The sequence below is a fragment of the Balaenoptera ricei genome, chromosome 8 (assembly GCF_028023285.1).
Source record: "Balaenoptera ricei isolate mBalRic1 chromosome 8, mBalRic1.hap2, whole genome shotgun sequence".
NCBI lineage: Eukaryota > Metazoa > Chordata > Mammalia > Artiodactyla > Balaenopteridae > Balaenoptera > Balaenoptera ricei.
The window spans coordinates 63,397,288-63,423,752 of record NC_082646.1 but is presented as its reverse complement, the minus strand read 5'-3'; the positions used below and the strand labels follow the sequence as shown (position 1 = coordinate 63,423,752).

General features: G+C 42.8%; 1 protein-coding gene across 3 annotated transcripts in view; it reads right to left on the bottom strand.

The window, feature by feature from the left end:
* The window catches only part of STIM1 (stromal interaction molecule 1), a 199,518-nt gene that overhangs the window by 77,822 nt on the left and 95,231 nt on the right, over positions 1-26,465 (bottom strand). For all 3 annotated transcript variants that reach the window (XM_059930928.1, XM_059930929.1, XM_059930930.1), the window contains exon 2: positions 13,710-13,840. In XM_059930928.1, the coding sequence (XP_059786911.1) occupies positions 13,710-13,840 (131 nt within the window). The remainder of the gene's footprint in view (positions 1-13,709; positions 13,841-26,465) is intronic.

Genomic DNA, 26,465 nt, shown 5'->3' with positions numbered 1-26,465 from the left:
ACAAACACAAAGGCACATATAGACATATACACATATATAGACACACACACACACAGAAGCCTTACAAGTACAACTAATCCCTGCCATTAACAGGACTGCCATCCAGAATAGACAAAGCAGACTCACCAACAAAGAGGGGAGGAAGGAAAACAACAGTCTGCTTAGTGAGAAAGAATTTCCCTATCTGTCAAAGCAAACCACCGTCTGGGTTTTCCTGGAAACATGAGTGGAACCATCTGGGGGAGCTGCTGCTTCACCCTGTATCTGGCTAAGGCACTAGGACAGATTGCAAATGATGCTTACTCCCTCTGACGTGTAGCTCAGTTTGTCTAGCAACCGGTACCCTTCCCTGAGTGCTGGCTGACAATGTGTCTTCTGCTACACCAGCACATGTTAGATTACCTCACCCCTATTCCTCTTGAAACTCCCACAGTCTCCTGTGCACACCACCATTACAGCCCTGAAGATGTGCTGTTGTCATTGCCAGTTTACATATCTGCCTCTCTCACTAGCCTAAGGGCTTATGAATGCCAAAGTGTGTCTTATTTTCATCTCTATTCTATTCTACGGATAAGGAAAGTGAGCCTCCAAATTACTTGGCCTTATAGCTAGTACACTGCTGAGCTTGCATCTGAACTCAGGTCAGACTCCAAAGCTCATGCTTAAGACTTTTTTTTTTTTTTTTTTTTTTAATTTAATTTTTAGCTGTGTTGGGTCTTCGTTTCTGTGCGAGGGCTTTCTCTAGTTGCGGCGAACGGGGGCCACTCTTCATTGCGGTGCGCAGGCCTCTCACTATCGCGGCCTCTCTTGTTGCGGAGCACAGGCTCCAGACACGCAGGCTCAGTAATTGTGGCTCACGGGCCCAGTTGCTCCGCGGCATGTGGGATCTTCCCAGACCAGGGCTCGAACCCATGTCCCCTGCATTGGTAGGCAGACTCTCAACCACTACGCCACCAGGGAAGCCCCATGCTTAGACTTTTAAAAGTCAATTTCCAGATACTTTATTCTAAGAAACTCACAAAATGCCAGGAAGCCCTCCTAGAAGTTAGGGCTGAATGCCTGAGGAAGGTCACAGAACTTGGACTCACTGGGGTTGCAGCCTGGAAGCTGACTATGAGGCACCCCTGGTGAGTGAATGCTACAGCCATCCATAATTAAGTATTTACAAGGGAAAATGAGGATAGGTCATTTCCCTAGCCTAAAGAGCACGTTTTACCTGAAGGATGATCTCTCATGGTATCAGTCATCTCTGTTCTGTCCAAGGGTCTGAGCAGACTTCAATCTGTGCTTTGTCTGAATTAAGGGCAGGGGGTCAGAATGTTCCATAAGGCAGGAGATAAGATGGTGACTGCACCAGGAGATAGGCAGGGAGCTAGAAGGCAAAAAAATAGCGGAGTGCCTCCAAACTGTAACAGTCCTTTCGGTCAAAGAAGAGTTACTGCAGCAGCAGAAATGTATACATCGAAACCCATGCTGAGGTTATTTGAATAATTGTGTGCAAGTTTTTTCTGCCCTACTTTTCATATAGTAAACTTAAAAAAGCAAAACAAAACAAAGCAAAAAATAACTCTAGGCTGTCAAAGCTGTTCAAAGAGGAAACAAGGAAACTCTATGTTCAGGGACCAAGGGGAGAACTCTGCTTCTGAGGGGCCAGCATGGTAGCAGCACTAGATATCAGAGGAAGGCCCTGAGCACAAGGCAAACCCAGGAAAAATAAAACTGGGGCTAATCAGCCAGCTGCCTTTGATATCTCCCCTCATGGAGCTCCATATGACAAGGGTCAAGAATTGGATTCAGGTCCCTGGTGTGTGGGTGAGAGAGAATTACCACCTGGCTCTCCCTTAGCTTCCCCAGAAGTGACAACTACAAAAAAAGAGAAAGAAGGGAGGGAGGGAGGGAGGGGGGAAGAAAGGAAGGAAGGGAGGGAGGAAGGGAGGGAGGGAGGGAGGAAGGAAGGGAGGGAGGATGGAAGGGAGGGAGGGAGGAAGGAAGGGAGGGAGGGAGGGAGGAAGAAAGGGAGGGAGGGAGGGAGGGAGGGAGGGAGGGAGGGAGGAGAAAGAAATTCTCCCAAAGGCTGTTCCGTCTGGTGTCCTCAAAAGCCATCTACACCTGCCCAGAAACAGAGGGAACCTAGCTGTCAGCTAGCTAACCAGGGATCTCTGCTTCCAGAAACCATGGTAATTCAGACTTGGAAGCACCTCTTCATATCTGTCAAAGTTAGGAGTGGGGGAAATGGAGATAGAAGTCAACATGGTTTTCAATGTGTTTTCTACAGAGCACTAGGGATTCTTATGGATTGGGCTACAGAAAGGCAAGTGGAAGGTGATCACTACTCCAACCAATGTAGTGACACTTTTATATTTTTAACATCTTCATTGAGATATAATGCACATACCATCTTAGTGTACAACTCAAGGGTTTTTAGCATAATCACAGAGGTGTACAATCACCACAAGTCTGAAACATTTTCATCAGCCTGAGGCAGATGTGAGTTGCAATAACCCAAAAAAATGGATAACTGTGAGCTAATTCAGTCTCAGTTTCCTTATCAGTTACGTGGAAAAATTACTATGTACCCCACAGTAGACGTTTCTTGTAAAGATGACATGAGCGATTGTATGTAGAAGCACCCAGCACAGGCCTAGCACATTACAGGTGGGTAGGAGTAGAAGAAGTAGTAAGTAATACTACTACTGGGAGCTAAGCCACAGGCTGGGGACTCTCTATGCACAAGTTCATTTCATCTGTGCCATAACCTTTCAAGGTAAGGATTACTGTCCCCATTCGACAGTGAGGAAACGAAGCTCACAGAGTTTAACAAACTTCCCAAGGTCATACAACTATTAACTAACTGTACACCTAAAACCCTCGTCTTTCTTGCTCCAACGCCTGTGCATGCCTTTGCTCAGTCACACAGCCTTTCAGCAGTCTCAGCGTCTTTTCCTTTCTTCAACACCCCTCTTGTACGTTTTTCTCTGTCTTTCCTAGTATTTTAACTATAGTGATTTTACCTCCATCCAGATTCTGTATATGATTCATAGCACAGGGCAGAGGGATAGGGAAGCGGTCACAGAGGAGGTCAGACACACACATCATACACAAACATCTGGAGCCCAGACCCTAGCAACTTCTAGAAACAGCCCACCATTGACTCAGCTGCTATCCTGGCCAGGAACTCACAAGTCAAAAGCACCCTGTCCCCCATACCATTGACCAGCCAACTCTATACTCTTGCTCTGCCCTAGTGAAACAATTTAAGGAGCACACAGAAATAATATAGGATCTTTGCTTTCAAATTCAAAAAAATGTAACTCATCACCTTTGTGTGCAAGGCCCTGCAACAAGCACTGTGGGAGAAGCAGTGATGAATGAGACCTGGTTCCTGCTCCAGGGAGGCACTCACCGTCTGGTAGGACAGACAAGGATGAACCCAACTAATTACAATATGGAGCAAAGCAATATGCCAGATGAGGGCTTCATGCCAAGTACTCTGGAGCATGGGAGAGGAAGGATTACTTCCCACTGTAGGGGAACAAACAAGATTTCTTGGAGGCAACATTTAATCTAGGGCCAGTAGTTCTCAACCAGGAGCAATTCTATTCCCCAGGGTGACTGACAATTGGCAATAAAAAAATTTTGGTTGTCACAACTTGGGTGGGGTGGGGCGTGGGGTGGCTGCTATTAGCATCTAGTGTATAAAGGCTATAGGGATGGTGCTAAACATCCTACAATCTGGCCCAAAGCGTCAACAGTGCTGAGGTTGAGAAACCCTGATAAGGCCTTGGAGGACAAGCAGAATTTTTACAGGCAAAAATGGGAAACAGAGTGATGCCAGGATGAGGGTTTATCTGGAGCAAAGGCACAGTGATGAGATATTAAGAGCATGTTTGAGATGGCTGCAGCATAGAGTAAGGGAATGCAGGGTAACAAGAACTAGTCAGGCGAGCTAAAGTCAGACTGCAGGAACCCTGATGGGCAGGTCAGAGTTTAGATTAGTTTAGTTAGTGAAGGTAAGCCACTCTTACAGTTTCATCATCGCTAAAACAGAGTTAATAACACCGAGTTCATAGAGTGGTTGAGAAGTAAATGAAACTGCATATATACTCAGCTGGCACAGGACTTGTTACATGGTAGGAATGTTACTTTTCCACCGCACTCCCTTTACAAGGTAGGACTAACGATCAGAGTCGTGCTTTAGCAATTCCAGTATTAGTGCAAAAAGACAAACTTACAGGCAAAAATACAATCAAAATCATTGGGGTACAAAGCAAGACATTCTAAGTGCTAAACGAGTGATGTAGACTGTGCTACAGGAGTTAGTACTGAGATGAGAGAGATCAGCGGGGGAAGAAAGCCAGGGAAGGTTCATGGAAAGTGAAGCTGGGGCATTCCAGAGGACACCTAAGACCAATACAGACAGAGCCAGGGGTTGGAGGGAGGGATATAAAAAGTTAATTCCCAGAAAGGAGAACTATCTGAGCAAAGAAAGGCACCTGGAATAAACATGGAATGACTATGACCCAAAGAAGTACAAGAGTCAGATCAGAGTGGTAGGAGGTATGTCTAGAGAGACTTACAGGCTAAGGCCAGGGAATTCCCTGGTGGTCCAGTGGTTAGGACTTGGCACTTTCACTGCCATGGCCCGGCTTCAATCCCTGGTCAGGGAACTAAGATCCCACAGGCCGCACAGCGTGGCCAAAGGGAAAAAAAAAAAAAAAGAAGGCTAAGGCCAGATTTGAAGGGATGGCGTGCCAGGCACAGGAAGTCAGATGGAATAAGAAAAGGAAATTAAAATGTAACTTAGGAAGATCACTGGCAGCATGTACATGCGCTGGTGAAGGAGAAACTAGAGGCAAGGGAATACTGAGGGATGTCTACAGCTATCTGGATACAAAGAAATGAAGCCACAAGCCTCAGGAGGGAATAACAATCATTACTAGTCATGATGATAACTTCTGAGCATAATGCAGCTACTTATCTTCGTCCAAATTAACCCATGCTGGCCACAGCACTGGCTAAGTGTGAGAAGCTCTTAGGGCCCTATATACTGCCCCTCCAGCCCAATTCCTACTGGCCCTCTGGCTATTGCAAGTGGAACTGCCGGCTACTCCCCTTAGGGTTGTTTCCCCAGCCCTGATTCCACCTGGTGCCAGAGTCCATCCTTCCTCAACCCTCACAGCCTCCCAGGACCTAGCATGCTTCTTGGTGGAACAATTTTAAAAAGGTAACAAACAAGTCAACTTTCACCATGCTAAAGTCAAGCAGATCTGATGACACTACTACAGCATGGCCTTGTTCAAAACCCTCTAGGCTTCCAGATGGGTAGGGGAAAATCAGAAGTTTTCACCTAGACCTTTTTTAAAATAAAGGCATAGGCAGGAGGCTGAGTGAGCTAACAGAGAAGTTGTGGCCCCTAGAAACGTGTGACCCTGCTCTATCACGCGCCACTTCCCTTAACATCAGCTACTCGTGTGAAGACAGAACCACCTCCTGCAGGGTCCTGGCCCTAGCCGTGTCAGCCAAGCTGCTGGGGGTGGCTCCCAGAGCTGAACACTGTGGTGCCCTGGGATGATGAGAGAGCTGATTTGGAATTCTTGCGATACAAGCCAGCCCTCACTATCTGTACCATCACGCTGAGTGAGGAAAAAACATAAATTTAGAACCTATCATGTGCCAGCCCTTGTGCTTGGGGCTTTGAATACATTAAATTCTTACAACAACCCTGCAAAGAGTTACCCTCCTCAAACAGCTGAATAATTGAGGCTCAGAGAGGTGAAGTTATGTGCCTATATGTCACATAGCCAGTAAGTGGCAAAGCCAGGTTTTGAACACAGGCTTATCTCTATCAAAATGTAGGTTCTTTCTGATGATAACAATAATAACAACAAAAACTAACTTTTATTGAGCCTGTTCTATATGCCAGGCATTGTACTAAGTGCTTTATATGCATTATTTCATTTAATCTTCACAACAACTTCATGAGGTACCTACTATTATCACTCCACTTTTTTTTTTTTAACATCTTTACTGGAGTATAATTGCTTTACAATGGTGTGTTAGTTTCTGCTGTATAACAAAGTGAGTCAGCTATATATATACATATATCCCCATATCCCCTCCCTCTTGTGTCTCCCTCCCACCCTCCCTATCCCACCCCTCTAGGTGGTCACAAAGCACGAGCTGATCTCCCTGTGCTATGCGGCTGCTTCCCACTAGCTATTTTACATTAGGTAGTGTATATATGTCAATGCCACTCTCTCACTTCTTCCCAGCTTACCCTTCCCCCTCCCCGTGTCCTCAAGTCCATTCTCTATGTCTGCGTCTTTATTCCTGTCCTGCCCCTAGGTTCTTCAGAACCATGTTTTTTTTTTTTTTTTTTAGATTCCATATATATGTGTTAGCATACGGTATTTGTTTTTCTCTTTCTGACTTACTTCACTCTGTATGACAGACTCTAACTCCATCCACCTCACTACAAATAACTCAATTTCATTTCTTTTTATGGCTGAGTAATATTCCATTGTATATATGTGTCACATCTTCTTTATCCATTCATCTGTCGATGGACACTTAGGTTGCTTCCATGACCTGGCTACTGTAAATAGAGCTACAATGAACATTGTGGTGCATGACTCTTTTTGAATTATGGTTTTCTCAGGGTATAGGCCCAGTAGTGGGATTGCTGGGTCATATGGTAGTTCTATTTTTAGTTTTTTAAGGAACCTCCATACTGTTCTCCATAGTGGCTGTATCAATTTACATTCCCACCAACAGTGCAAGAGGGTTCCCTTTTCTCCAAACCCTCTCCAGCATTTAGTGTTTGTAGATTTTTTGATGATGGCCATTCTGACTGGTGTGAGGTGATACCTCATTGCAGTTTTGATTTGCATTTCTCTAATGATTAGTGATGTTGAGCATCCTTTCATGTGTTTCTTGGCAATCTGTATATCTTCTTTGGATAAATGTCTATCTCGGTCTTCTGCCCATTTTTGGATTGGGTTGTTTGTTTTTTTGATATTGAGCTGCATGAGCTGCTTGTATAGTTTGGAGATTAATCCTTTGTCAGTTGCTTCGTTTACAAATATTTTCTCCCATTCTGAGGGTTGTCTTTTCATCTTGTTTATGGTTTCCTTTGCTGTGCAAAAGATTTTAAGTTTCATTAGGTCCCATTTATTTATTTTTGTTTTTATTTCCATTTCTCTAGGGGCTGGGTCAAAAAGGATCTTGCTGCGATGTATGTCATAGAGTGTTCTGCCTATGTTTTCCTCTAAGAGTTTGATAGTGTCTGGCCTTACATTTAGGTCTTTAATCCATTTTGAGTTTAATTTCGTGTATGGTATTAGGGAGTGTTCTAATTTCATTCTTTTACATGTAGCTGCCCAGTTTTCCCAGCACCTCTTAGTGAAGAGGCTCTTTTCTCCATTGTATATTCTTGCCTCCTTTATCAAAAATAAGTTGACCAGGGGCTTCCCTGGTGGCGCAGTGGTTGAGAATCTGCCTGCCAATGCAGGGGACACGGGTTCGAGCCCTGGTCTGGGAAGATCCCACATGCCGCGGAGCAACTGGGCCCGTGAGCCACAACTACTGAGCCTGAGCGTCTGGAGCCTGTGCTCCGCAACAAGAGAGGCCGCGACAGTGAGAGGCCCACGCACCGCGATGAAGAGTGGCCCCCACTCGCCGCAACTGGAGAAAGCCTTCACACAGAAACGAAGACCCAACACAGCCAAAAATAAAAATAATAAATAAATAATAAATTTTAAAAATTAAAAAAAAAATAAGTTGACCATATGTGTGTGGGCTTATCTCTGGGCTTTCTATCCTGTTCCATTGATCTATATTTCTGTTTTTGTGCCAGTACCATACTGTCTTGATGACTGTAGCTTTGTACTATAGTCTGAAGTATAGTACATATAGAAATATGTACTATAGTCTGATTCCTCCAGCCCCGTTTTTCTTTCACAAGATTGCTTTGGCTATTCGGGGTCTTTTGTGTTTCCATACAAATTGTGAAATTTTTTGTTCTAGTTCTGTGAAAAATGCCATTGGTAGTTTGATAGGGATTGCACTGAACCTGTAGATTGCTTTGGGTAGTATAGTCATTTTCACAATGTTGATTCTTCCAATCCTAGAACATGGTATAGCTCTCCATCTGTTTGTATCATCTTTAATTTCTTTCATCAGTGTCTTACAGTTTTCTGCATACAGGTCTTTTGTCTCCTTAGGTAGGTTTATTCCTAGGTATTTTATTCTTTTTGTTGCAATGGTAAATGAGTATCACTCCACTTCTAATGAGGAAACTGAGGCTTAAAGAGATTAAGTAACTTCTCAAAGTTTCCACAGCTGGTAAAGGGAGAGCCAGGTTTAAACCTGGGTCTGTGTGACTCTACAGAACAAGCTTTTAACCCTGTGCTATATTCTACACCAAACACCACAGACACTAACAGAAGGTTAAGTATATTTTGCAGCTTCCCAGGCTCATACTAACGTACCCATCTCCACCCCGCAAAATGTGTGATCACACCCTTGCATAAGACTCCCATCTCAGCCTGACAACATGCTCGCTACAGTGACATTGGTCAGTCATTCCACACACGAACATTAAAATACAATTGTCAGGGAGTTCCCTGGTGGCTCAGTGGTTAAGAATCTGCCTGCCAGCACAGGGTACATGGGTTCGAGCCCTGGTCCGGGAAGATCCCACATGCCGCGGAGCAGCTAAGTCCATATGCCACAACTACTGAGCCTGCACTCGAGAGCCCGTGAGCCACAACTACTGAAGCCCGTGTGCCTACAGCCTGTGCTCTGCAACAAGAGAAGCCACCACAATGAGAAGCCCGCGCACCACAACGAAGAGTAGCCCCCGCTCGCCACAACTAGAGAAAGCCCATGTGCAGCAATGAAGACCCAATGCAGCCAAAAATAAATAAATTAATTAAAAAATATATATACAATCGTCAGATGTAGGTAGCTTTCCTGGAAATATAGAGGAAACAGAAAGGTGTCAATAATTAGCATTCACTGAGCCTGAATTGTGTGTCAATGCTGTGCTGGGAACATTTTTCTTAATTAACATATAATGAAATTAACTGTGGTGGAGGGCACAGGGGGAATATGGTCCTATGAATTTTAGTACCTATGTAGATTCTTATAACTGCTCCACAATCCAGACATGGGACAGTTCCATTACCAAAAAAACTCCCTCATGCTGCCCCTTTGTAATCAAACCCTCCCCACACCCCTAACCCCTGGTAACCACTGATCTGGCCTCCATCCCTAGAGATTTGCCTTTCTTAGAATGTCATTAGATGTTATCATATAGTATGTAACTATCTGAGATGGTTTCCTTCACTCAGAATAACACCTTTGAGATTCATCTATGCTGTGTACATCAATAGTTCATTCCTCTTATTGCTGAGTAGTTTTCCATAGTTTGTTTTATCCATTCACACACTGAAAGACATCTGATTTGTGTCCAGTTTTTGGTGACAATGAGTAAAGCTGCTATAAACATTTGTGTACAGGTTTTAGTACGAATATAAATTTTCATTTATCTATAGGGGTAAATACCTAGAAGTAGAACTGCTGAGATATGTATTAAATTGTGTTCAGCTTTATAAGAAACTCTGTAAGAGTTCTAGTGGCTCTTACTCCTCACATGGTACTTGGTTTTGACTACTTTTTAATTTTACCCATCCAAATAGATGTATAGTGATACCTCATTGTGGGTTGGTTTCTTTTTTGGCTGCACCGGGTCTTAGTTGCGGCATGCCGGATCTTTAGTTGTGGCATGCAAACTTTTAGTTGAGGCATGCATGAGGGATCTAGTTCCCCAGCCAGGGATCGAACCCAGGCCCCCTGCATTGGGAGCACAGAGTCTTACCCACTGGACCACCAAGGAAGTCCCTCAATGTGGTTTTAATTTGTACGTCCCTAATAGCTAATGATATTGAGCATTTTTTCATATGCTTATTTGCCATGCATATATCTTCTCTGATGAAGTGTCTGCTCAAATCTTGTCTCATTTTTTATTGAGTTGCTTGGTTTCTATTGATGAGTTTTGAGAGTTCTTTATTTGGACTGGGAACTTTTAACAGCACTTTTCTCACTTAATCCTGATAGCAACGCTGCAAGGGTAGGAATCATTAACCACCATTTTACCCTGAGAAAACCAAAGGGAAGTCACTAAACTACTATAACCTGATCACAGTTCTGCCTAATTTCAAAGTTTACTTATCACTTAATCACCTATGACATACGTATTACTAGAATGCAAGCTCTATTAAAGCAGGGATCTTATCTGCTTTGTTCATCATGGAATCTACAGCCCTACAACAGTGCCTCACACGTAACAGGTATTCAATAAGAATTTGTTCAATGGGTGAACAAATGTCCTTTATTTTCCACGTAGGCTCCACAGAAGAAAATAAAACTGCTCTCAAACTGTCTGGTCCAGTCAAGGGGACAGTGGTTTTAGGAAGGCTCTTGTCTGCCCACCTCAGACTATCAGGACAGGCTGAAGTGCCATCCCACTGCTGCAAGTCCTTTGCCCAGAGGCAGTATCCCTACCAGAGGTCTCAGCAGAACACAGGTCATGAATTCCCACACTGCCAGGCTGGTAGAACTCCCTGTCAGCTTTGCAAGGAGGACACCAGCACCAATAGTGCCACCTTGCTCATCTGAAGGGCCCACAATCCATAGCCTCTGCTACCTAGGACAAAAGCAAGCAGAGATGACACTTGAGAAGTCAAATTGGCTTCCCCCCACACAAATGACTATATATTTTCTATAAAATGGCTGCTGAGTCTCAGTTTACCAAAAGTCTAATTTCATAGCTTACAGCAGAGATAGAACTATCAGAAATGAGAATGAACCAAAGAAGAGACAGAAAACTATAAAGAGAAATCACAACAATGCATACAGGAATGTAGGCACTGGGGTAACAGTGCAAGAGGCCCTGAAGACATGCTTTGAATAATCCAAAGAAAATAACAGTCTGGTCACAGTAATCTGTAAGAAGGAAAACTTACTTCGAAAATGGCTAACATTTTTAAATATCTAGAAATGAGGTTATAGTTCAGTTATCTGAAAAACTTACTGATATGAGGCTGAATAAATGAGGCCTTAATAGCATATCCCAGCAGACTTCTACTAGGGTCCTTGGGTAATCAGCAGTTCTTTTAAGTGGGACATAAAAATCTCAGGTCCTTGATGGCCAGCACAACCAGGGTTTCATCTCTGGTGTCTCAGCATCCATAATCCAATATTCCAAGCTCTGAGCTGCCCACCCAATGGTCTAGTTAGATCATGAACTCCATATATGTTGAGACTGACTTAAACACACACACTTTGCTACCATGACTTTCTCTTTCAAAGAGAAAGTAGCTTGTGAATGATCGTGAGACCCCAGACTGGCAGGCCCCTCTGCCCACCAGAGGCCTGAGACTGTAGGGAGAGCAGCTGAAGCCAAGGCAGGCAGAAGCTACACTGAAAAAGAACATCTCACCACTGGCACAGGGAAAAGCAGGGTGACAGCTTTTGTGTTATTTTAGAACAGTTTGTGCTGATGAGCTTTTTGTTGTGGTACATTCCTCTAAAAAGAACATTTTCTTCCTCCCCTCATTGACAAAGTAATTCGGCAGAAAGTGAAAAAAGAAGGAGGAGCGGATGACAAAGATATCCAGGAATTTGTGGATCTTGGATCGTGTCACCTTCTTGACTATGGTGGCACGCATCTCCCAGTCCTGTGGTCAGGAAACCTCTAGGCCTCCCTCGCCACCAGGAACACGGGTCTATTCCCAGCACAGACAAATAAAATGTGGGTCCTTTGAGGGCCAGTGACACATTTAGATGTGACCAAAAGTTCGGATACTTTCATCATGGCTGTTGGCCTTGCTTAAGAGCCTACAGCTGCCAGGTTCAGCAAGTATACATATCTCAGCCTGGTTGCCTGGGCCCCCTTTCCTTGCCAGGCTTTTGTCCTGCAGTTTTCTCCCACAGTCACTCTGTGCGACCAAACCTACCCTCCAAGCTTCTTACTACCTCCACATCTTTGCTCACGCTGCTTCCTGCTGCTCAAGCTGCCCCACCCCTTCCACTCTCTCCCAATTCTACGTTTCCTCCAGGAAGTCTATTTTTCTCCTCTTATAAGTTCCTTAGACATTATCTAGTTCAACCTGATACAAGGATCCCCTCTGCTGACCAATCAGTGGAGTGCTGTGTTCTACCTTCCCATCTTCAGTGACAGGGAGTTCACTACCTACCTACCAAGGAAGCCTCTTCTATGAGGAGATAGCGCTGTGAGGTGATTCTTTATTCCAGAAGAATATGCCTATATTTTACTTTCCCCACAGTGGTCCTGGTTCTGCCCTTAGCATAAGAGAAACAATACTGCAGTACTTAACAGCATAGGCTTTGAAATCAGACCTGTTCTCCTACCCAGCGTGTCCTTGAACAAAATGCTTAACCTTTCCAAAGTTCCACTCCTTGATGGTAATACCAACTTCCTAAGGCTATTAACAAAGTTAAAAAAGTAACTATGCAAAGAGCTTAACACTGTGCCTGGCACAGAGTAAGGATTTCATTGTTATCATCGTCATCATTTAAGTCTGATTCCTCTACTTCTGTTGCATTTGAAGACAGAAATTGTATTATCTGAATCTTTTCTTTTCCAGGCTGAAGTCTCTTCACTAGACTGTAAATTATATGAGGACAGATGTATCTCTATGTAATTATGTGTATTTGCTGCCACATCCCCACGTCTAGAACAGCGCCTGGCACACATACACTAGACAGTTATAAACACTGAATTGTATTGAATGCTGCCCGTTTCAGAGTTTCCATACCCTTCATCATTCATGTCACTCTTCTCTTTCACTGTTTCAAATGTTTTTGGCAACGTGAAATCCAAAGTTGAATTCACAACTTAAAGGTGGGCTAACCAGAGGAGGAGAGACGAGATTAGCCCCTCCCTCAGGATATACACCATATCGCTACTAAAGGCTGGCATAACTTGCCAGCTTCACCCCACTGCTGGCTCAAGTGGAGCTTGAAAACAACTGAAACTTTTCAATCTTTTCACACATGATGACTTTGTGCTCTGGGCTCTGTGGAATTGGAGCTGCAGTCATGCCAAACGGTGAAACAATAACAGAGCTTTTTCCATCTAGAGATTCCTCTCGCTCTTACTATCTGGACCACTCAACTGGCTCCCAGCAACTGCAGCCTGGAATTCAGAATGATCTTTCTAGGAACCTTTGTTTCTTCCTCACAAATAGAGTATACGCTTCCAAAGGGCAAGATCTGACTGTCTTGCCTTCTCTTCCACATGCCAGCACAGGGCTGAGCACAGAGTAAGGACAGATGGATGCCCTCCATCTACAGCAGGATTACAGTAAGGATTCAGGGAAACTGTACAGACGAGCCTCAGGGCCCCCTCCCCTCTCAAACAGCACAGCTCGGTCGGTGTTGTGATTCTAGCCGGTAGGCAAACAGGAGCCAGTCCAGGCACAGACACAGATGTAAGGCCTGCACTCTGGCAGGCCGGCTCCTAGAGGCTGCTCTGCTGAGAATCACCTTCCCTGATAGGGATGCATTCCTAGAGGACAAGCCAATATCAAGAACACCTCTCCTCAGGGAACAGCCTGTCTAGACAGCTTCAGGGACTGTTCTCACAGGAAGAGGAGAGAGCCACGCAGGGTGAGGGAGCTCACCTCATCACTTTCTTCCACATCCACGTCACCATTGGCATCATCATCCATCAGCTTGTGGATGCTGCGGACTGCATCAAAGCTGAGCTTCTCATCCTCACTGTGGCACAGGGGCTTGTCAATCCGGCAAAACTCTGTATGGGAAAAGCAAGAGACAACATTACGGGGGGCTGCCACCCAGCTCTATTACCTACCTGTGTCACAGTCCCTGGCTTCTAGCACCTGACTCCTCACGTAGCCACTCAACAGACTATTTGTACAGTGATAAAAGTATTTCATATTAACTGTCTTCCCTATTTAGGGTCAATGCTTTATTATCCTAATAGTTCCTTGGCAGGGAAGTCAAGCATAGGGCTAGGAATACACTGGGATCTGCACAAAGAACATGAATAAATAACTCACAAGGAAAAAAAATACAAGTGAGAGAAAATACGAATAGCTGATGAACACAGGAAAAGGTCTCACTAGTAATCAAAGAAATACATATTCAAATGAAACATCATTTGTAGTCAATAAATAAATGTGAATTAATACAATCTTTCTAGAAATAGGAAAACAGGCCATTTGTTCCAAGGCCAGAGTACTACGTAGTTTTCCTTTTTGTTCACTTTGTCACTGCCTGTACATATAATGCCAGCCACAGGCTAACTGAGGAAACCCTTCACATCTTATGCCTCCTCCAGGACAGCTACATTCAGCAAGTATCTGTTAGACATCTAAGGTCCTGAGCACATCTGACACAACAGCATGGAGGTCTGGAGTGAAACTTCCTCCACCCACCACCATACAGTCATACAGCAATAAAACTAGCACAAGAGTCTAGCCCACCCAGTCTCTTTCATGACACCTAATCCTCTCTTACGAACCTGGAAAACACCTAGCCTGATTGAGGCACATAGCAGAAAGAGCCTGGAATCTAGTCGTAGCTCTACTATGTGGCTCTAAGGAGGTCACTTCCCTTATTCAGGCTTCAAGTTCACTATTTGAAAAAGACATTTTAACTAAAGTTTCTGGCATTTCTTCCAATTCCTAGAGTATAAAATTCCTCTTTCCTTTCGACCCTGATCTTTCTAGGCAAAATACTCTTCAGATCACCCCCAAAGAAGACAGAAGAAAAACTGTGACCTCCCAGATAACGGAAGCAGTCACAGAAGAGAAAGCAAGGACAGGGTGAAGAAGCTGTGGCTGTGAAGCCTTCTAGAAGGCCCTGATCAGAGACCGGAAACACTCTAATCCATCTAATCATTTACTTGTCTGCTGGTCAGAAACAGAGACAGGATTGGACAGGTCACCTCTCTATCGCTTGCTAGTTGCTCAAATCCTTTTCAAAATGAGGAGGGTTATAAATATTAAATTTTTTAAGTCCCAGATGTGACAATAAAAATATGTTGGATATTGAAGCTCACAGATGTTAACGGATGTGCCCAAAGTCAAAGGCCGCTGAAGAGGCACAGCAAGAGCCCAGGTCTGCTGACTCGCAGGCCAGCACTTCACCTGACTGCCTTTATGCCAAGGTAACCAGACAGCTTTAGTTTCATCTTCTGGAAGCCACGGACAGTAATGCTAGTAGGAAGCACACTGAAGAAATGGCTTTATAAAAGAAAAAAGTAGATAAATAGTATGCATACAAAAGAAATAAGTACCTCCATGGAACCTTATGTTCCTCTACCTTTGTCCTGGCAAGGTGGAGTGGAAAATGGAGGGTGGGGTAAAGGGGTGGTGGGTACTGAGGAAAAGAGCAGAAAATAGCCAAAAATTAAGGCATTGTTTCTCAATTTCCTCACCAACGAGAGCTCTTGGCATGATTGCTTCATTCATGGACTCCTATCCACAAACTACCTATCCCCCAAAAATTGCAGTAAGTAACGACTAGTTCATAGATAAAGCACACAGCACTGAGATTAGCATAACCAACATAACACTTTCCTTCCCTTATTCCTGTGTTTATATTATTCAAAGGTATATATAATTGCCTATAAGAGCTTTTTGATCAGCATATGACATGCCCATTTAAACAACATTTATTGAGTACTCTTCAAATGTCAGGGTCTATAATCAGCACAGGGTATAAAGAGATGAATCAGACCTCATCTTTGCTCTCAAGGAGCTCAATTATAAAAGTGGGGGAGATAAGCAATTAAAACACTATGTTCTAAGTTCCATAATAGAAAGAATTGAGGTTATGCTAGGGGTCAGCAACTTCTGTAAAAAGCCAGACAGTAAACATTCAGGATTCATGGGCCATATAGTCTCTGTTGCAGCTACTTAACTATGTCATTGAGCACAAAAGCAGCCACAGACAAAACATGAGTGAGAGAACTGAGCTGTGTTCCAACAAAATTTCATTTACAAAAACAGGTGGTGGGTTGGATTTGGCCCTTGGACCATACTTTGCTGACCCCTTTTCTAGAGCTCCATAGGTAGCACATCTGAAGCACATCAGATCGACAGATTTCTGACCCAAAACAAAGAAACCTAATCTTTTCATTAGCCTGTATCCACCCACAGGATGAACCTAAGTAAAGTACTTCTATTAGGCTTTTAAAAAATAATGGGAATAGTTTACCACGCTCTAGGGACTGGGGTCTCCAGGCTGGGCACAATTGGCCTACAGCAGGTCCAAGAAATTTGGGCTTCAAGCATCAGGCTCTAGTTTGTAACCTGATCAGACAGACAGGTTACCTTTGCTGCTGGCATCATCTGGCACAGAGAAGGATTAAAGGGATTGAGGATAAGGGAGTACAAAATCTTGATGTCCCATATGGCCATAGAATCCTGTCCAGAAAAATCATGTCAGCCAAAATTCACAAATAATTCCTTCAATGAAGCATTTTCTAGGCTGTCTCTCTCTCCTTCCTGAGACCTTTTCTACCTTCTCTTAATACATTCCAATCTGGCAAGGTTTCCCAGACCCATCCGGAAATTACCTTAAAAGATCCACCCATTTTAGCAACACATTATTACCACAATGAAAGAGCCCTGCACTTGGAGTCAGAACACGTGTCAAAATCCCAGCTTCATCAGTTACAACCATATGATATTGGATAAGTTGTTTAACTTCTCTTAGCCTCCAATATCTCATTTGCAAAATAAGGATAATTAACTCTGCTGCATAGGGTTTTTGTGAGAGTTAAGCAAGACCACATTTGTTAAAACACCTAGCATAGGGCCTGCATGAAGCTGACATTTAATACATTTGTAGTCTCCTTTTTTCCTCCCAGAGCAGCAAGTGAACAGTTCCCATCTTTTGCTAACTTCAGCCACTTTCCCTCTAAGACCATAAAGAATCAAACACAGGCGGTACAGTCCAATCACATTGCTCAGACGAATGTTCTAGGTGAGCTGGCAAGCAACTCTGACAATAGCCTGTCTTCCCACAGCATTTATATGTCTATCACTGGTAACATTTATCATACTGTGTTGTAGTTGTCTATTTAATTTGTCTTCCCCATAAGGGTTTGGGACTATGTACCCAGCAACAAGAAAAGGCCAGGTTCTTGGTAGATGCTCAGTAAATGTGTTTTGAATGAATAACTAAATACCAGCTCTACAATTATGTATGGGATTTCTGTAGGCAGAAAAGAGAAGAATTTTAGGTAGAGAGAATAGCATAGGACCAAGTTTTAATTTTTTTGGTCTCAGGACTCCTTTTTACACTTAAAAATTGAAAATCCCAAAACTGTTTGATATTTACTATATTAGAAATCAAAACATAAATTCTAATATTTAGTAATTAATTCATTTTAAAACAGTAAAATCTCATATACATTAATATAAACATGTTTTTATGAAAAATAATTGTTTTCTGCAAAAGAATTCATGAGGAGAGTGGTATTGTTACACATTTTTGTAAATCTCTTTAATGTCTGGCTTGATAGAAAACAGCTGTTACAGCCTTATATCTGTTTCCACATTCAAGGGGTTGTTTTGATTGAAGATCAAAACATAGATATGCAGTCGGAAAATGCAGGAGTATTTTAATAACCTTTCAGATAATTGTGGTCATTCTTCTCTGATACTTCACCAAAACTCAACAAGTAGTAAGTTTATTAAAGGTTAGTTACAATGTGAAATCTGAAACTATACAGATGAACTTCTTGTACTCTATTACAATAAAATCCATTGGTCTATCTTGCACTTTGAATGGATCTTTTAACCATAGGTGATTTTTCTTTTTTTTTTTGGTCGCACAGCATGCGGGATCAGATCTTAGTTCCCTGACAAGGGATTGAACCCACGCCCCCTGCAGTGGAAGCATGGAGTCTTAATCACTGGACTACCAGGTAAGTCCCTACCCATGGGTGATTTTGAAACATGATACACTAATCATTTGGAAACTAGTGATTCGATGAGTTAGGCAGAGCTTCCAAATTTGACACAGTTCATTTATATAATATCAAAATAATCACAATTATTGATATCATCACTGATTTCATCAGAAAAGCTGTAAATTTGGAGAAGCTGTCAAGCTCACAGTGACAGATACAAGTTTTCCCAAACTCTTATTTTCAATTAAAAGCTGGAATTTTATCATTGGCAACAAATACTATCAGTTGTTCTCCTTAAAGCAGCAGACTCACTTCATTCATTTTCAAGAAGATGTCTGCCAAAAACATAAGTCTGAGTAATTGCAATTTGTCAGTTATTCTTTCAAGTAAAACTAGTGTTCCCCGAGAAAAGGAGGTAGTTCAGCTTGCAACTCAATCACACAAATGCATTTCCTTGAGATAAACATCAGGCTTCTACATGCAGTAAAAGTGCTTTATGCATACTTCCTGTTTTATCACACAGAATACTAAAGAGACATGTATTCATGGGATACAATTTAATAAAATTAATAAATAAAGGCTTAAAAAAAACTGAGAGGGCATGGAGGTGAGGAATGCAATGATTACTGGCACAATTTTGTGCCACTCTTTTGACTCCTGTTAAGGTGCCAGCAGTTTTACCTACTAATTTCTTCTGCACCAACACTGCAAATGTACACACGATGGAAAAAGCAAATAGCATCTTAGTATTATTATTAAAATGGTTTTGACCTTCTGGATCCCCACAAAGATCTTGGTGACCTCCAGTGGTCTGCAGACCACACTTTGTTAACCACTGGCGGACAAAACCGCAAAGGCTTTTCCCTCATGTCCAAATCTCCTCTCCTTTCTCAAGGCAGAGCTAATCATTTACTGTTCTATGCTCCAAAGCACTTTGTACATAACTCTGTTATATTAATTCTCGTGCTCTGAGTTGTTTGCATGCCACATCCAGAAAAGGGCAAGGACTAAATTTGACTCACTCTATCCCCCAGGGCCCAGTATGGCACCATCACTAATATCCACCTTGTCAAGTATGAAATCAGTAAGTGCTGGCTGAACGAATGAATGCATGAATGAATGGATTCATAACAAACCATCTCCCCAAAAGGCAACAGAATTCTTGAGTGCAACCCACCAATTCCCACCACCAATATCCACCACCCACCTAATGCCTCTCCTCTCCCAGCACTACCGTGCAGAGCCACTACAGTTGAGCTGGACAATGGATTATGTGATGTGAGACATAAGCCCAGAGGGAAAGAAGTGAGAGAAGCAGCAGTCAAGGAAGAAGGTAGAGAGAAGGAGGAGAGAAGGGCACTGGTCAGACTGTTCCTCAGCACTTGGCTGGAACCTGAGGGGAATCTGGATGGAAATGGCTAAATTTTACCAACAGGGGCCTCATCTCTGAAAATAATTTCTCCCCCTTCACCCTCCACCCCCCAGCCAGGACTGGCAGGCTTTGCAGTGACTCTGAGGGGATCAGAATCCACCCTTACCCTTAGAAAGGGCTCAAAAGACTGTAAGACTGAGAGCATGAGCCCTGGGAAGACTTTCAGATTTGACCAAGGACCATGAGGTCCCAGAGATAAAACAGCCTGGAACCTAGAATGAGGATGGGGCTGGGGAGGAGGGCAGGGGACCCTCTAGACAAAAATGTAAAGGCTGAGAAGGGGAACTGGCAAGAAAAGGTCCCCCCTGGAATACAGCACATAGCAGGCCTAGCCACAGAGGAAAGAGAAGTCAGATTCCTGGGCTGCGTAAAATCCAGCCTACCTGAGGGATGTTCCCTCCCCTGTTAGAACATCACGTCCTCATATCCAAGAAGAGGCCCAGCTCTTCTCAGCAGGCGGCAGGAATTGAGAAGCGCTTTCCTCCTGGACAAAGCTGGCACTGGTTTCAGCTACCCAAGCAGCCCTGACCCAAAAGACTTCTGACCATGCTCACTTCTCCTCAGAGGGAGAATACATAAAAAATAACCCATAGAGTACCAAGAGTGAACCCTAAGGTAAACCATGGGCTTTGGGTGACTACGACGTGTCGATGTAAGTTCATCCTTGGTTAAAAAAAAGAAGCACCATTCTGGTGAGAAATGTTGATAACGGGGCTGGCTATGCACGGGTGGAGGCAGGAGCTATATGGGAAATCTCTGTACCTGCCTCTCAATTCTGCTGTAATCATAAAACTGCTCTAAAAAGTAAAGTCTTTAAAAAAAGCATAGCCTGTAATATGTGTGTGATTGGTAGAGATTTTGTTCAATTCTTGTTAGCCTGCTTTTAAAAATATTACATATGTTGATTATAATGTGAGATAATTATATTCTCACTCTAACCTGAGATCTGAATACTCCAGTAACAGTTGTTTATTTTATTTTTTTCATTTTCTTTTTTTAAATTAATTTTTATTGGAATATAGTTGCTTTACAATGTTGTGTTAGTTTCCACTGTACAACAAAGTGAATCTGCTATACGTATACATATATCCCCTCTTTTTTGGATTTCATTCCCATTTAGGTCACCACAGAGCAGAGTAGAGTCCCCTGAGCTATGCAGTAGGTTCTCATTAGTTACCTATTTTATACATAGTATGAATAGTGTATATGTGTCAATCCCAATCTCCCAATTCATCCCACCCCACTCCTTTCCCCTCTTGGTTTCCATATGTTTGTTCTCTACATCTGTGTCTCTATTTCTATTTTGCAAATAAGATCATCTGTACCATTTTTCTAGGTTCCACATATATGCATTAATATACGATATTGGTTTTTCTCTTCCTGACTTACTTCACTCTGTATGACAGTCTCTAGGTCCATCCACATCTCTACAAATGACCCAATTTCGTCCCTTGTTACGGCTGAGTAATATTACATTGTACATATGTACCACGTCTTCTTTAACAGTTGTTTAATTTATATTAAACATAATTAAAGAAAGTCATCAGTGGAAAAAAGATAATCCATAGCATCAGCTATGTATAAAGCTCCAATAAGCAACATAATGAGATAAACCTCCGAGTTCCACCAGCATTTCTGACTTTGTACCTCATGTAGCCTTACCACAGTCAGCTTACAGCTGCAGTTATCTGAGGGTATCTGAGGGCAGAGCTATGTCTTTTTCATTTTTTCATAGCACCTACTACCACCTCACACATGATATATTTGTTCATTTATTTGTTTATTGTCTGTCTCCCTCCAATAGATGTAAGGTTCACAAGCAGGGACTTTTTCTGTTTACTGCAGTATCCCCAGGGACTCATACAGTGCCTGGCACATAGTAGGTATTCAATATAGATTTGTTGAATGAATGAATAAATCTTTGTCTTCCCTAATGTGCAGAGCAGACTTCTCCTCTCTACCTGACTTTTAAATGTTGGACTTTCAAAGAATTCGGGCTCAGTCCTAGGCTCTGTTCTCATACTACACTCTCTCCTAAGTAATCTTACCTCTCCTCATAGCTTCAACTACCATTTAAAGAAATTACTAGCTATTACCAACTCCCAAAAAACAATATGATGTTTCTGGTTCAAGTTTCACTTTTGGCCTACAGAAACCCACAGACTCCAACTACCTACTAAACATCTCCATGTGGATGTGTAACAGGCACCTCAACTCATAATGTCTAAATCTAAACTCATCAGCTTTCCCCCAAACTTCCTACTTCACCAGTTGTGTCAGAAACCTTGACATCTCACTCTCCCTCACTCCCCACATTTAATCAATCACCAATCCTAGTTCAAGACTCTTAACTATTCCAGATCTCATTCTCCACACAGCATGTCACTCTCAGCAGAGATATTCTAAATACTTAATGAGCAATCAGCAGGAGTGCTGACTATAGGCAGTGCTGGTGCATACCACCTGCATATCTGTCCAAGGCCTCTCCCTTCCTAAAACCCTTCAAAAGTTTCTCATTATTCTCAAGATAAAGTTCAGGACTTCCCTGGTGGCCCAGTGGTTAAGAATCTGCCTGCCATGCAGTGGTTGAGAATCCTCCTGTCAATGCAGGGGACACGGGTTCGAGCCCTGGTCTGGGAAGATCCCACATGGCGCGGAGCAACTGGGCCCGTGAGCCACAACTACTGAGCCTGCGCGTCTGGAGCCCGTGCTCCACAATAAGAGAGACCGCGATAGTGAAAGGCCCACACACCGCGATGAAGAGTGGCCCCCGCTCGCCGCAACTAGAGAAAGCCCTCGCACAGAAACGAAGACCCAACACAGCCAAAAATAAATAAATAAATTTATAAAAAAAAAAAAAATAGAATCTGCCTGCCTATGCAGGGGACACGGGTTCGAGCCCTGGCCCGGGAAGATCCCACATGCCGCGGAGCAACAAAGCCCATGCGCCACAACTACTGAGCCTGCTCTCTAGAGCCCGCAAGCCACAACTACTGAAGCCCACGTGCCTAGAGCCCATGCTCCGCAACAAGAGAAGCCACCGCAGTGAGAAGCCTGCACACCACAATGAAGAGTAGCCCCCGCTCGCCGCAACTAGAGAAAGCCTGCGTGCAGCAACGAAGACCCAACGCAGCCAAAAATAAATAAATAAAATACATAAATTTATTTTTTAAAAAAAGTTCAAAGTCCCTACTGTGGCCTGCCAGGCCCAGAACGATCTGCCACCTGCCACCTTTCTGGTCTCATGTCCAGCAACTCCTCCTGCTTCGTGTGACCCTTCTTTGATGTGCCAAGTTTCTTCCCTCCTTTCCACACAGCGCAGTGGTTCTCGGCTCTGGCAGCATATTAGAATCACCTAAGGAGCTCTTAAACTGCTGACACGCAGGCCCCAGTATCTCTATGGGTGAGACCTAGGTATGGGTTTGGGTTTCGGGTTTTTTTTTTTTTTTTCTTTAATTGAGAAATAACACACATACAGTAAAGTACACAAATAAACACAAGGATCAATTAAAATATATATTTTTTATATATATATATATATATATAAAATATATATATATATATATATATCCATGTAACTTTCACCAAAATCCAGATACAGAACATTCCTAACACTCCAGGAAGACTCCCTCCCCTTGCCCCTCTCCAATCACTACTACCACGACCCCACAGTGGTAACCACTATTCTGGCTTTCATCACCATAGATAAGTTTTGCCTTTTTTTCTGACATTTATTAAAATGGAGCATGGATATTTTTAGGGTACAGTTGCACACAATAAAATGCCCCCATTCTAAGTGTACAGTTCAATGTGTTTGACAAACATACGCATTCATGTGACCACCACCCTGATTAAGATCTAGAACACTTCCATGGTCTCAAAATGCTCCCACTTGGCTCTTCAGTGCCAACCTCATCCCCGTCCCCACACAACCAATGATCTGATTTCTAGCATTAGAAGTTAGTTTTGCCTCTTCTAGAACTTCAAATAAATATAATCATAGCTCTGTGCTCTTTTGTGTCTGGCTGCTTTTGTTCAGCATGATTTGAGATTCAACCATGCTGTCACATGAATCAGTAGTTTGCTCCAATTTATTGCTGAGTAGTATTCCATTGAATGGATATACAATTTGTTTATCCATTAACCAATTTCTAGCTGTTACAAATAAAGGTTATGAACGTTAGTGTATAAGTCTATGTGTGGACACGTTTTCATTTTTCTTGAGTGAAAATGAGTTTTTTATTCCTTGAGTTTCACTAGGGGTGGAACTGCTGGGTTATATGACAGGGGTATGCTTAACTTTTTAAGTAACTGCCAAACTGTTTTCCAAAGCAGTTGTATCACTTTATACTCCCACCAGTAAGCACCAGTATGAAGCACCAGTCCTGTTGCTTCATATACTCTCTTATACCTGGTGATGATGCTAATGTGAAGCCCAGGTTGAGAAACACCCAGAATTCCTTTTATATGAAAGGCTCTTTCCGTTCTTAACCTGCAACTCTGAGTCATACTGCTGGTCTCAGCTTAAATACTTTTTCTCCAAAGAATCTTCTTTGATTCATCTTCTTTCCCAAACTAGTTTAGGCCCAAATTATATTTTCTCCAAAGTACCCTATATTTTTCATTTATAACACTTTTCACAATTGTAATTATTTGTGTGATACTTTGCTTAGTATCTGTCTTCTCCACTAAACTGTAAGCTCCATAGCAGCAGAAATCATGGCTATCTTCTTCATGGCTGAATCCTAGCTTCTAGCCAAACTCTAGCACCTAGCAAAGTCCCTAGCACAACAGTTGGGCTTCAGTAAACATTTGTTGAATAAACAAATGAATGCCCAAAAGAACCTGTTGCATGAAGGAGCAAATTCAGAGATGAACAAATACAGTCCTTGTTCACAAAAAGTACTAGAATGAGCATAGTACATGAGTTACAAAGACACAAAGTAGAATATGGTAAAGGGTCAAGAGACCAGAGCAACAGGAGACGGCACAGTCTGAACAACAGGTAGAAGGCAGTGGGGGCAGAAGGGAAGGCTACCTAAGCACAGCAGCCCAAGAGCAAGGAGCACAGCATCTCACACAGTTTGATTTATTAAAAGAGTCAAAGTCAGAACTTCCCTGGTGGCCCAGTGGTAAGACTCCACGCTCCCAATGCAGGGGGCCCGGGTTCGATCTCTGGTCGGGGAACTAGATCCCGCATGCGTGCCGCAACTAAGAGTTCCCATGCTGTAACTAAGAAGTCTGCAGGCCACAACTTAAAGATCCCGCATTCTGCAACTAAGATCTGGTGCAGCCTAAATAAATAAATAAATAAATAAACAAATAGGCCAAAGTCAAAGGGTTCTTTTTGCCAATCTTGCAAAAGCTCCTGGCATAGAATGGGAGTAACAGATAGTGGGATCCCTCACCATACTCAAACTCTAAATGGCAGAGTTGGAGGAGCTTTGGAGGGCATTAAGGGCCACTGCTCACTTTACAACTAGAGAAGGAAACTGAGGCCATGAAATGGGGTTGTTTTGCCGTAGGTGGGCTGGCAAAATAGTGTTAGAACCAGATTAGAAGCCTCACTAACTTTTTTTTAATTTATTTTATTGAAGTATAGTTGATTTACAATGTTGTGTTGATTTCTACTGTGCAGCAAAGTAATTCAGTTATACATATATATAACATTTTTTCATATTCTTTTCCATTATGGTTTATCACAGGATATTGAATATGGTTCCCTGTGCCATACAGTAGGACCTCGTTGTTTATCCATTCTATATGTAATAGTTTGTATCTGCTAATTCCAAACTCCCAGTCCATCCCTCCCCCACCCCCCCCTCCTCCTTGGCACATACAAGTCTGTTCTCTATGTCTGTGAGTCTGTTTCTGTTTTATAGATAAGTTCACTTGTGTCATATTTTAGATTCCACATATAAGTGGTATCATATGGTATTTGTCTTTCTCTTTCTGACTTACTTCACTTAGTATGATAACCTCTAGGTCCATCCATGTTGCTGCAAATGGCATTGTTTCATTTTTTATGGCTGAGTAGTATTCCATTGTACATGTACACCACATCTTCTTTATCCTTTCCTCTGTCAATGGACATCTAGGTTGTTTCCATGTCTTGGCTATTGTGAATAGTGCTGCTATGAACATAGGGGTGCATGTATCTTTTCGAATTATAGCTTTTTTCTAGATATATGCCCAGGAATGTGATTGCTGGATCACATGGTAGCTCTATTTTTAGTTTTTTGAGGACCCTCCAAACTGTTCTCCATAGTGGCTGCACCAACTTACATTCCCAACAACAGTGCAGGAGGGTTCCCTTTTCTCCACACCCTCTTCAGCATTTGTTATTTGTAGTCTTTTTAATGATGGCCATTCTGACTGGTGAGAAGCCTCACCATCTTCTTATGCCATGTCTTATGGCAAGACTATGGTTGGGAGATCCAGATGAGCCTGTGCAACAGGGCTTCTTAGAACTCCTAATTCTTACTCTCCAAGGCCAACAAACGGGGGTGGCGGGGAACGGGTTCCATTAGGTTCTTTTTGTCTATTAAGGGCAAACACAGAAGCCCTAACTGAGCTTGTGCCATTCCCCAGGCAGGGTAAAACAGAACTTCCCGGTTTTGCCTTAACTTCTTCAGTGTCCAGCACTAGCCGAAGGCCCCTTCTTCACTAGGACTTAGAAACAAAGTTAAAAAGACACTAGAGGGGCACTCAGTCACCCCTTTGTGTCCCATTTCTACCATCTTCCTCCTCTCAGCATTCTTTTCTTCAAATTTTGATCTCACAAGAAGCCTCCTTCCAGAAGAAGATGGCTAATCCTTAAAGTTAGTCCCCACCAAGCAGGCCATGCCCTCAATAACTTGGGCTTCTGGTGCAGGGGCCTTCTGGCTGTTCTGACTCCTGGTGCCTTCTTCTGGGTCTCCTGCAGGGCTTCGGACTCTTGCCCATCTGCTTAACAGCCTATTTGCCTGCTTTTTTTTTTTTTTAATAAATTTATTTATTTATTTATTTATTTTTGGCTGCATTGGGTCTTCGTTTCTGTGCGAGGGCTTTCTCTACTTG